This window comes from Lissotriton helveticus, chromosome 2_1, assembly GCF_964261635.1.
Source record: "Lissotriton helveticus chromosome 2_1, aLisHel1.1, whole genome shotgun sequence".
In the NCBI taxonomy this organism is placed as follows: Eukaryota; Metazoa; Chordata; class Amphibia; order Caudata; family Salamandridae; genus Lissotriton; species Lissotriton helveticus.
Window position 1 is genome coordinate 1228061682 of NC_136059.1, and position 13184 is coordinate 1228074865.

Sequence of the window (13184 nt, forward strand, 5' to 3'; positions counted from 1 at the left end):
ATATCTGGTCGCGCCGGCCGGAGACAAAGTCACAAGTTCAGTCCAACCACAATGGAGCGTGGACTGGCTACAGGGAGCCAGCTAGGCCTGCTGAACAGAGTACCTTAAATCCTGACTTACTAAGCATTACGAGGATCCATGTCGACGATGTTTCGTGCAGCCAAAGCGATGTATAGTTCCAAGATGCAGCAAAGCTGCGATGCGAGGGTCTACGTTGCTGCTGAGGATCCTGTCAATGGGGCTTGTAATGTGAAGTTTGGTGTCAAGGAAGGGGCGTGCAGTCGAGGCAATGTATCGGTTCCGAAGAGCTGTGATGTTGCGATGCGGAATCAGGCATCGTTGTTGAGGCTATCGTTGACAAGGGGTGTGATGGCCTGCACTGGGGATGCGTCACGCAGCAGCAGTTCTGATGGGGATATGCATGTCTTTGCGATGGGTCCAATCCTTTCAGCAGCAGAGATGTGGAGGTTGGTGCCTTGCAGCAGAGGCGAAGCATTGGATCCGCTAGATCCACAGAGGCTGGCTCAGCACCCTAAGGCCACTTCCAAGGGTCTAGAATGGGGATGGCACCATTTGACAGTCCACATGTAGGTGCAAGTTTGTTGTAAGCCTGTTGTGTCCCTGAGGCTTCAGATCAGGAGGCCAGCCAACTAGACTTTGGAGTCACTCTGGATTCTGGGTGCAAGAGATGCAGGTCCAGTTCTAATCATCCAGGCCAGAGAACAGAAGGCAGCAGGTCAGCACAGCAGGGCTGTAGCCCGTCAGAACAGCAGTCCAGCAAAGTGGCATTCCTTTCTGCAACACAGCAGTCCCTCTTCCTGGCAAAGTAGCAACAGGTCCAACTGTGTACTGAAGAGTTGGTGTCTGAGGTCCTGTGTTTATACCCAATTATGCCTTTGAAGTCGGAAAACGCTGATAGATTAAGCTCTTGGAAGTACAGATGTCCTACCTTCCTGGCCCTGCCTCGATACAACTACAGAGGTATGCAGCCCTGTATGTGGGGACAGGACACAGCCTATGCACGTGTAAGTGGTGCTGAACCCAGCTCCTCCCTCCCATCCTACCAGTGATGGCCGATTCAGTCACACCTAAGTTTTTCCTTGTGTGTGGCTGTCTAGGAGGAATACACAAAGTGTAACTGTCAACTACACCCAGTCATGTGGCCTAGAGACAGGCTGCAGGCACCAAATGGCTAAGGCAGGAAAATGCCAACGTTCTAAAAGTGCCATTTTAAAAATTGTAATTTAAATCTGACTTCCCCATAAATTAGGATTTTTCATTGCAATTCCAAAGACACCAAACCTGAACTGGTTAACTGATCCCATTTGGAAATTACACTTATTAAATGTAATAGAGTAACTCCAATGCTCTCCTATGTGAGAGGTAGGCCTTGCAGTAGTGGAAAACAAATTTAAGAGTTTTTCACTACCAGAACATGTAAAAACGTATAAGTACATGTCCTACTTTTTAAATAGATTGCATCCTTCTCTCTGGCCTACACAGGGCCTAACCTAGGGGTGACTTATATGTATTAAAAAGGAATGTTTGGGTCTAGCAAAATGCTTACTTTGCTAGGTTGAAATAACAGTTTAAAAATGCACGCACACAAGCGTTTAATTTATAGGCCCTGGCACAGGTAGTGCCATTTAACTTGCGACTTATAAGCAAATTAAATATGCCAAATGGGTATAAGCCATTCTAACATGTTTTAAGGAGAGAGCACAAGCAGTGGTGAAGAGTGCAGAGTCCTGAGGCCAACAAACATGAAGTCAGCAAAAAAGTAGGCTGAAGGCAAAAAGTTAAGGGGAAAACCATGCCAAGAATGCCAGATCTAGCAGCTGGCAAAGACATTGTCCTCTGGGAGCATGATCATTATTTCTCAGCCAGGAATGTGTATTGGGCCTCAGGGATGGGTTGAGAGTCAAAACTATTTGTTAACTACTTTTATAAAATTACTTTTCCACTAAAGTTCTCAAAAATGTATTTTCACCATTAAATTACATTTTTTAAACTAATTGGTGAATAACTTTGAACCATTTTCCAGCATTGTTCCAAGCAGAAATGTGAACTAAAGGTTATACTCACACCTTGGCCTGTTCATGGAGAATTAACCCTAACATACACAGTGAAAGTTGCAGCTTTTGGGTATTTATTCATTGTAATTATACTTTATTTCTAATAGATGTTCCATGTTTTTTACTCTATACACCTAGCTCTGTGAGCTTAAAAGCAGGCTTTAAGTGAATGTATTAATACATAAAACAGGTTTCCTACATTGCAAAGGCATTTTTCTTTTCCTTGTGTCATCACAGTGCTTTTAAACTGCAGCCCATCCAGAGCACATTTTTGCTCTTGGCAGGCATATATTTGTGTGATATATGAGGGTAGTGTAAATACATACTACAGTACACATTTGGTATTTAACTTCACACTACTGGTGAAATTTCTGTGCCAACATAGAATGATTTATTGGAGAGCTAAATTCAACAGTTTTCTGTAACCAATTTCACAGTACCACTTCAAGGTCATAGCAGACTCACTGTGGCACTGAATGGAGTGCTGCCATGCATGGAGTTGCAGCAAAAACAAGGTCTCAAAAAAGGTAAGAATTCAGAGTGACTATCCTAAAAATGCACATAACTCTTAACAATTAGGTTATGTTTTTCAAGTCTGACACACATTTTAGACTGTGTGTTTGACATGTTTTTGCTTAAATGTACATGCATAAAGTGGCATTAATGCTATAATCAGAGCTTTATTTGAGTTGTTTGTTGCAGGTGGGACTCACCAGCACTCATTTTGGGGGACTGCCACTTATTTTTTCACAACAGACTTTGATCCAGAACAAGAGAGAGAAAAACACACCAGAGTTAAAAAGAAGGAGAATGAGAAAGACAGAAACATATTGACAAATGGAGAAAGTGGTCATGAGAAACATTCTGCAAGAATGTGATATATAGGGAGGGAGTGTCTGGTGGTGGATTAAAGAGGCATGAGTTGTAATTAAGACAACACAGCCTTGGTATTTGGCACCCCAAACGTTGATAGCGCCAGCTGCAGGCTTCTGAACAAAACATTGGGCCCTGGCACTTAATTTCTGTTTGCAAATTAAGCACTGGATATAATGTACATAAAATGTTCTAATACAAGTAAAAGCCATCAATTGTATACATAATACACATGCCTGCTCCATCAGTTGCTACAAAAATGTGATGTTCTAATCGTACTTCTGTTTTTTTTTGCCGTCATAAGTGAATGTTGCAGTGACAGTGCTTTAGAATTTCTAGTGATCCCCATACTTAGGCAACAGTTTCAGAATCATCGTCTATAAAGCCTAGAAGCTTTATCACTGAAGTGCGATGCGAATGTTGTGATTGTTATATGTCATTGGTAACTGTTGCCATCCAATGTTAAAAGTGGCAGCTCCATTTTAGAAGCTTCCATGGCAAAAGGTAATGGCAATGTAATAATTTCTGTCATTGTCACAATCTTTACTACTACATTGAAAGTTGTACTTAAAAAAAAATGAAGTAGTGAACATATGTATTCATCGTTTTTTAAAGTGTTACCATTCCAGTGGGAACCCAAGTAGAAATCTAAATGAAGTGGAACCAGGGACGATGCAGGCGGAGGAACTGACACGCAAGTTTGGCACAAGTGGAAGGCACAAGCAGTATACCTGAGCAGAAGAAACAATCCACCAGCAGAAACCTGGAGATTGACACGATTACAAATCAAAAGAACACCAAGGGAGACAATGTGTCTACTCTTGGCCAAGATGAAGCATCATCTGTGGTGTTTTGGTAGAAGGCCCCTCTGTCATCTAGGTGTTCTGTATCCCCACTCTCCCTACCCAGTGAAGTTGTATCCTACAGTGTGTCTTCCCACTCTGTCCCTAAATCTAACAGAGTGTGAAGATCCTCAGGTGGTGTCTAATCCTGCCTACAAACCCAAGAGCCTGTACCTAAGGAGTAGGACAGCTGTGCGTTGCAGGGTGCACAGCTTTGTAACGATTTTTTTTAACTCCTTTTACTTCTCTTTTACTCCATTTAGCCTCCTTTAATCTCCCATTTACTGTTGATGAGGCATGCTCAGAGTGTGCCTGGGTTAGAGGCGGGCTTAGCGCACTACCTGTGTCGGTATCTTACCTCTGTCTTTTGCTCTGCCCTCCTCACATCACTGCCACCAATGCTCTCTTGGCCCTCCACTATCGAGGCTGACCTGTGTTGGGGCTCCTCGGCACTTGGTCTGCCAAAATCTCGGCAGACCAAGTGCCCTGGCTCTATCTTCGGCTATCGCATAGTTTGTGGCAATAGAGGAGGAGATAAGCTGTTGGATGGGTGGCCATTGTCTATAGGGAAGCCTGGGGAATTGCCACCAGCATCCCTGATTAATTGGGCCTTCTTCTGAATTAAGCTATCCCCCTTCTTCGCCTTCTCTGGGCTCTTGCTTTACCGACCGCTGACTTATTGCCACAGCATGAAGTCGTTACTGGCAGACTACATCGCCCAGTCCTCCACTCACTATGCCAACTTCACCGTCCTACGTGATCTTAATCTCAACATTAATGACCCAGATTGCACTCATAGTTCTAACTTCTTAAGGAACCTTGCGGGCTTTAATCTGGCCCTATTGGTTGCGCTCCCCACTCATAAATCAGGCCATACACTTGACCTCATCTGCACAAACATGTGGGAGCTAAAGGTCGATAAACCAGTACACATCATCTGGGCAGACCACTGTCTGGTCCCTTTTCGTTTCCCTCTGAAGTTCATGTCGATGGCCGCCACTCGACCCATTGCAGTCAAAAGAAACCGGGGCAGGGCCACCCCTGATATTCTAGGACCTGTACTAGTAGACATTAAGTTTCCGCTCTCTGACAATCCCGACCAGGATGCCCTGAGTTTTAATCTGTGGCTGACGAACGTACTTGATAAACTCGCCCCTTTGAAAATGGTTAGCCTAGCCAGATCTACCCCATCTGCCCCATGGTTTACCGAGGAAATCAGACGCGTAAAGAGTAAGTGCAAAAGATTAGAACGATATTGGAGAAAGACGCTAAAATCATCTACAAAACTGCCTAGAAAGAGTACCAAAAATTACTCAACTCCAAGAGAAGGGACTTTCTGGCAAACAGTATTACCAGCGCTAAAAACTCCTCCAGGAAGGTCTTTAGGATAGTGAAATCTTTCCCTAATCCCGTAGCTGTAGAACACAGTTTCCGTCCGTCTCAAGACCTTTGCACCAGCATCTCCAACTTCTTTGAGGAAAAGATCACACAAATCCACTCCACTTTTTCCCTCGTGGCTGTGCCCAAATAGTCGGGAGACACCCTCAGCCCCCTCAATAACCAGCCGGTCTTCACCACCTTCCTCCTGATACCCGCAGACATGTCCCTGGCGGAACTTCAGAAACGCAAATCGTGTTTGCCAGGTGACCCTTGCCTGGTGAGACAGTTCAGGCTTCTGGCAGAATGACAAAACCCAGTCCCACATCACATCTGGAATACTTCCCCCAGGACGGGCATTTACCCCTACCTCTTTTAAAGAATGCCAATGTGGATGCAGAAGTACCCAGTAACTTCCGGCCTATCTCCCTACTTTCGGCACCTGCCAAGATGCTTGAGAAGCAGGCCCAGCTACAGTTAGCCAATTATGTGGAGACCAATTAGTTGTTACATGACTCACAATCTGGCATCGGCACAGGATACAGCACGGAAACAGCACTGCTTGAAGTCGCTGACTCCATCCGGCTATCGGTGGAAAGTGGCTTATCAGCCATGCTGGTACTTTTAGATCTCTCTGCTCCATTTGATACTATCTCACAATCGATTCTGCTGTACCACCTGAAGCAGTTTGGGCACCGCACTGGAGTGGATTGCTTCTTATCTCACTGACCGAAGACAACAAATCCTTCTTTGCCGTTCATTTCCTTAGTGAAACCATTCGAATGCAGAGTGCCCCTGGGCTCAGCATTAAGCCCGCTACTTTTTAACATTGACATGACTCCCCTGGCAGCTCTCATTGCTAGGAGAAGCGTTAAGGTGATCTCATATGCAGAAAACACCCAGCTGGTGCTTTCCTTCAACGATCACTCTGCTCCAACGTCCAACTCATTCAAAAACTGTCCACGAGACACAGCCGGTTGGATGAACAAAAACCAATGAAAGCTAAATGCCGAAAAGTAGGAGGTCTTATTTTTTAATCAAGCCTTCCCCCCACCTTTGGGCCTATGGTTGCCGGTGGAACTTGGCTCCCCACCTGCACCAAAAGACTTGGTCAAAAACCTGGGAGTCAGGTTGGATAAGGACTTGGCCCCCTTGGCCCATGTCAGGCAGGTTTTGGCAGCCTGCTTCAGGAAGATGAGAATCATTAGAACATTTTTGGACTTCTTGCAGGAAGAAAGCAGAAAGACCATGGTTCATGCCCTGGTAACTTCTCATCTCGACTATGCAAATGGCCTTTACCTGGATTTTTGATTAAGAGGCCCCAATTGGTACAGAATGCTGCAACCAGGCTAATCTGCATGGTCCCTCTGTGTCAGCACATTTTCCCGCATCTCAAACAGCTCCACTGGCTCCCTATAGCCAAGAGGATTGAATACAAGGCCCTAACATTGGCTTTCCACACCTGTCATGGCTTGGGCCCCAGCTCCTTGAGGAAGAGATTGCAGCTGTACCGCCAAGTGCGGACCTTAAGATCCAATCTACGACGTTCCCTCACTGTCCCCACTTTTCCAAAGTCAGTCAGGGGGCAGGTCTTTCTCGGTGGGGTCAGCCAGCTGTGAAACGACCTGCCTCCCCACATACGCATACTAAACTCAGAGTTAGACTTCAGAAAGGCACTGAAAACCTGACTCTTTAGGCAACGGGAATAATTACGTGGGTCCCTCTGCTCTGCTGTCTGCCATATTAGTGCCAGGATGCCAGACGCTTTACAAATGCTTGTTATTATTATTATTATTATTATTATTAATATTATTAGGACCAGCTGGTCCTGGTCTCTGAAATAGAACAAGCTGGCCAGGAAATGTCCCACTCAAACCAGCCAAGCCTTTCTGACACTCGTTCTGGGTTGGAAGATTGACGTGAATATTTATTTGAATTTTGGTTGTAATTGTATTTGAAACATTTACAGTTTTGTTATCAGCACTATCCCTTTTTGACTGTGACATATGACTGGTCCCCTAATGTTCCAAATATGTTGTTTAATTTTCCCACGTCCCATCAATCCAAGCTGAGTCTACTGCCCTGTGCTAATGCTCTAATTTTGTCATTTATCCCCTTCTCACTGACTTTTTGATTAAGTGAATGCATGAAGATTTTGTTTCAAAAGTATTAATTAATTTTATTAATGAATGACGGAATGACAGGAGTTTATAAAGCGTTCAGCTAATCCAAAAGGAGTGTCCCGGCACTACCGAATCACACAATACTGTCGTAGAGATGGTTTAACTCCAAAAGAGCCAAGTTTTCCACAGTTTTTCAAAATTCGTCAGGTTCGTAGAAAGTCTAAGGGGCAGCAGAAGTTTGAAGGATTTACTACCCCTATGTGCCAGGTGGACCTTAGGGACACATGCATACGCTTCAGAGGTTAATCTAAGTGCTCTTGTCAGAGTGTACCAACCGTCACGTCTTCTGAAGTAGCTGACCTCCTTGCCATGAAGATCCTTAAATAAAGTTACTATGTTCTTAAACTTTATCCGCTCCCTCACCAGGAGCCAATGACGGGCTTTAAGATGAGGTGCCATGTGGGACCTATGTTTTGGACGGAGAATAGCCCTGGCTGCAGAGTTTTGCATCACCTGAAGGAGAAAATCCGGCAGGCCCAGGTAGAGGATGTTCCCATAGTCTAGTCTGGATGTGATCAGTGCCTGGATCACAATCCTCATAGAGTCCAACAGGAGAAGCGGAAGGAACTTTCTCACCATCTGAAGTAGTCCAAAACAGGTCCCTACCAGGGCCCGAACTTGGGAACGCATAGCAAGAGCAATATCAATATGGATTCCCAGATTTCTAACTGTGGATTGAGCTACGCTGGAAAGGGGAGAATTCTTCTGGCCACCATTGACTTCAGTTGTGCACTACAGGCAGGCCGAAGAAAACAATTTCTAACTTGTTAGAGTTGTACTTAAGCTGGCTCTCCTCCAGCCATCTGAAGACCTCTGTGAGGCAAGATCTATTCAAGCCCCCATCATACTAATTGCCTCTGTTGCAAGAGAAAATCAGCTGAGTGTCGTCAGCATATGAAATTATCTTTGCACCATAGGTCTCCACCAGTGTTCCTAGGGGGACATATACAGGTTGAAAAGCGTTGGGCTGAGGCAGGAACCCTGAGGGACTCCCACCTGTATGCTGGGCATGGGAGAGGAAAAAGGGGGAGTCCAAGTAGCCTCTTCTCAGTCTATCAAGGAGCCACATATGTGGCACTGTGTTGAATGCTGCAGACAGGTCCAACAATATGAGGATCGCTCTGCCCCCTTGATCCAGCTTCTCCTTTAGATGTTCCGTTACCTCCAACAGAGCCGTTTCAGTGCTATAATTAGCCCTGAAGCCTGAATGAGTGGGGTGCAAAAGATTGTGGGCCCGATTCACAGAACTAACTTAAGACAAAATCCTAAACTTACTACCATTTTGGTATTCACGGAAGGCATCTACTCATTTTGGTATTCACAGAAGGCACTTACTCATTTCGGTATTCACAGAAGATAGGAGTCCTAACTTTAGGACTCCTAAATGCCTTCTGTGAATACCAAAAGTCTTAAAGTTAGGATTTTTGTAAGTTTAGGAGCAGTAAAGTTAGGACTCCTAACAATAGGACTCCTAAATGCCTTCTGTGAATACCAAAAGTCTTAAAGTTACGATTTTTCTCAGTTTAGGAGTAGTAAAGTTAGGACTCTTAACTTTAGGACTCCTAAACTGAGAACAGCGTCTCCGTTGCGCGGTCGTGCAGCGTCTCCGTTTTTTTTTTTATAAACTCTTGCAAGTGCGAGACCTATTGCATTGAAATGCTTGTTCTGTTTGCCACTGCTTTCCAAAGCTGTTAAGGTCCCAGACCAGCCCTGTGATGGAGAGCATGAGAGTAGTTCATTACCTTCTTCCACTGGATAACATTCAACACACATACAAACTACGCCGACGTTTCAGCCTCTCTACAGCCTGGGAGATAATGTGGCATCTAAACAGAACAAAACAAACCCAGCAGGGATGGAAAGTAGATTATTCAGTTGAGCTCCTCTGTCTGAAGGGCAAAAATAAAAGAAAATGCTATATAGTGCTGTTAGATGCTCTGGGGGTTTGCAAAAAATGAAAGGCACTTTTATACAGAGAGTGCTGAATGTAGTCAACAAGAGGTTTAAAAAGACCAAGAAAAACTTGTACGATGTTGTCTCTGGGGTGCATGGAGTGGAGGCACAGGTTTCAGAGCTTGGTGGAGAATCAAAGATAGGAATGAGGTTTAAACTTTGTGTTCTATCCTGGATTATGTAACTGGAGGTGGAAGTGGAGCACTTGGACAGATCAGCCACACCCACCAACATCAAGCATGAAGCTAGACCCACCACCACCAAGAAGTACCAGCACTCAATGAGATGGAAATCTATGCAAAAACAAACGACTCCTTGCTAGCTGAGGTTCAACTGGCTGATGTCTGGCGCTACTGAGACTGGGGAAGGGCAGCAATGAATTTGTATCTGAATAAGTGCAGGGGCCAAATGTTTTCTTAGGAGACCGCTGCCAGCGTTACAGAATGCGTAGGCTCTCCAGACTTAATTCCACATCATGCCTATTTCTTCCATTGCCCTTCGAATCCGGGGCCATATTATCGCCGCTTTATCAACAGGAAACTGCCTCCAAAGCGGCGAAAATGGGCTTGATAATATGTCCTTTGTGAATTCCTATAGCAGCACAGGTTCTGGTGTTAACCTGGGCTGCTATGGGAATTCACAAGGGCATATTATCAAGCCCATTATCGCCGCTTTAGCGGCAGTTTCCTGTCGATAAAGCGCCGATAATTTTATCGCCTGTTCTTGATAATATGCCCCCCTGTCTTTTGCTCTCTCTCTCTTTTTTGCAGGTTGTTTTTCTTCACGGCTCGTATTCCTTTTTCCCTGTTTTAGTATTTTTCTCATCCTGCTTCTTTCTCCTTTTTTCCTGTCTTTCTCTCTCTTCCTCTGGGCCAAAGTCTAAGGATGTAAAATAGGCCCCAGTTCCCCAAGATGAATGCTGGGCTCGACCATGCACAAGAACTGGCATAAAATAAGCTCTGCATGAGGGCAAGAGTTGTAGATAATGGAAGATTAAGAAAAGTTAGTAAAACGTGAGGCTGTCACCGAAGTATTTCTCCTGAAGCCTTTGATTGTGATTTTATTGCAACCATGCATTGCATTTACGGACAGCTAGTGTATCTTTTCTTTCAGTAAAAATGTACATAGAAAGGTACATCAAGTGTAGATAGATTATTTAATTTTAGAGTTAACAAATGTAACAATTTGTGAATAGAGCGAGATTAGTAATAAAACAATACAAGGCAATACACAAGAATATAACATGATGTTGAACCAGAGAGGTAATTGCAATTAAAATAAATACCTAAAGGGTGAAAAACACAGACTCTGTTGAGACTCAGGCAGGATTGAGAGGAATAAAAATGACTGATTTTATATATAAGCAAAAAAACAAAAAACTCAAAGACGAGCCCATGTGGTTAAGTATCACTTCGCTTCAAGTTAAAACATTTAAAATTCAGCTACGGCTGCTTCTGTGGAGTAAAGTTGTTTCATCATTCCTGGCTTCCTTCATAAATGATTTCAAAATAAACCCTACAAAACATTCCTCTTCAGCGCTTTGTGATAAAGACATGTCGTAAAGGATGGCAAATAATCTTATCAAACTTGAAGTATGTTTATTGTCTCGATATCTCTGTGCAAAACCATAATTTAAAAAAAGAAAAGAATACAAGTAATTCTTACTTGATTGTCAGCGACAGTGATCTCCCACATACAGTTTTTATTGTCATCATAATTGTTAGGGTAATTTAAACTTGTAAAGCTTCCTGATGCTCCAGATAGCTTTTGTGTATTTCCACATCCTAAAAAGAAAACCAAAATATAAAAATGTTTTAATAGATGTAAACCTATGTGTTTAGGTAGGCCGTATTATATATTTTATATATGACGCATATATATTTTCTTTCACTGTAAAAAAAGGTTATGGTGACCTTATAGATAGGCGACAATGGTAAAATCTGTAACATTTTAAACTTTAAAAAACACAGAAATTCACCAGTTATAGTTTGCGGAGCTAACTAAATCTGGTGCGCCACACTAAACTCAGTGTTGTCATCAACATCAATGAGGTCATTTGAGATGTTATCAATGATTTCATCAATGATGTCATAGAACATGTCATAAGTGACACAGTCTGTGAGATCATAAGCGGAGAATGGTGGGGGCACAACTTCTAGTTAGCTAAGTAGACTGTAACGGGTGAATTTCAGTGTTGTTTTGAGTTTTAAATGTTGTTTTAACTGCCATTTTCACCTAACTATAAAGTCACTTTAACCTTTTTTTTTCCATTGAATTTTCAGGGTTTTATAAAATGTAAAATAATATATTATTACCATACCTAACTATAACATCACATTAAGCTTTATTTTGTTTTCAATTAATTTCTAGGTTTTTTTAATGTAAAGAAAAATCACCAACCCAAGGGCGACCCGCCACCTTCCGGATACAGCCTTCGGCTATGCGTGGCATGAGGTTTGGTGCAGGGCCTGGCCCTCTGCCAGGCCCTTCGCGAACCGCCTCGGGGGCTCCCAACCTTCCTTACATGCACAGCCAGGCCCTGCTCCCAATCTCCCAAGGGTATTCAACCACTCACGGACACCCAACCCACATTTTGTGTTGTAATTCATTCTCCTAGTTTCTTGGGAGTCCTTTGGGCCCTGGGAGGCTGCTCTGGCACCCTCCCACCAAGAGCCAGGGGCACAGGGTACTGCTACACGTCCCCCTATATGGTATTTTTAAACCATTTTCACAACACTGGGAGCGAGTCAACCATGTCCTGTAATGGCAGCTGCAACATTTCTTTGCATTACAGTCAGAGTGCTCGCTCCTTTGGGACAGATCTCGGTCCAGCAAGAGCAAAATGGCAGATAGGAGAAAGAGTCTGCTCGGCTAATCACTTTATATTTTTAATTCCCGGTCCTACAGAGCTCCAGAGGGACCAACTGTCAATATAGCTCTATTTTGTTAACCTAAAGTTTTTCAAAACTACTGAACCGATTTACACCAAATCACAAAAAGCATTCTTTCTGGCTAAAGATCTAGCTTTCTGCCAAATTTAATGTCATTTTGGTCAGCCATTTTGGCTCGTTCTCTGTTCACAATTTCCTATTGAAACTCCATAGTGAAATTTCACAATTGTGTTGAAAGGACTACTTCCCCCATTTTTCTCAGCCCTCACTTGAGGTTCACCCTGAAACCTTCCAAGCGGGAGCTGAGGTTAATGACAGTTTTTTCGAAAGCCTTGTGAAGATCCGTCAAACTGCCCCAGGCGTGAGTCCCATGCACACTGGGCCACTGTGTTTGGCTGGAATGTTCCCATTGGACCGGGGTCAAGACTGATTTGCATATCCAGTTGCTGAGATTAATTCAAGCATTCCTTCCATCAGTTTTTTGTTAACATCTGTGGATCTGTAAGTGCAGCACAGTTTAAAGCCCTGGTCTGATGATACCACTGGACCCAAATCCTCTGCATCTACAACCACGCGATTTCTGAACGTTTCCTGCAGCATATTACGCATTAAACATCTGAACTGCTTGGAATATTTAATGGTCTCACGAATGTATGTACAAACTATATCTGGAATCAAAAGGGGTTGTTATTTATCCTTTAGGGGCTGATCTAAAACTCACATACAGGGAATAGAGTTATTGCACTCTCATGTGCAGGTGTTCTGACTATTTTCACACCTCAGGGTCTGGAACGAACACTCATAATTTAACAGGTTCATGACACTGTGTCACTACCACCTACCAAAACAAAAACAATCCCACATTTTATAGTAAAATCCAAATTTAATAGCTTTGTCATAGGGAATCTTATTAAAAAAAATCAATGCATGAAAACACAAACGACTTAACAAGTTAGTAATTTTTTAAAACATCATCTGCTTTATGCACTG

The 13184-nt window shown here is 43.4% G+C and overlaps 1 protein-coding gene across 1 annotated transcript in view; it reads right to left on the reverse strand.

Annotated features, from left to right (window-relative positions):
- Nucleotides 1–13184, reverse strand: part of LOC144818575 (ovochymase-2-like) — a 482736-nt gene that overhangs the window by 357223 nt on the left and 112329 nt on the right. Inside the window, exon 2 of the mRNA XM_078676114.1 lies at nt 10969–11087. Within this exon, the coding sequence (XP_078532240.1) occupies nt 10969–11087 (119 nt within the window). The remainder of the gene's footprint in view (nt 1–10968; nt 11088–13184) is intronic.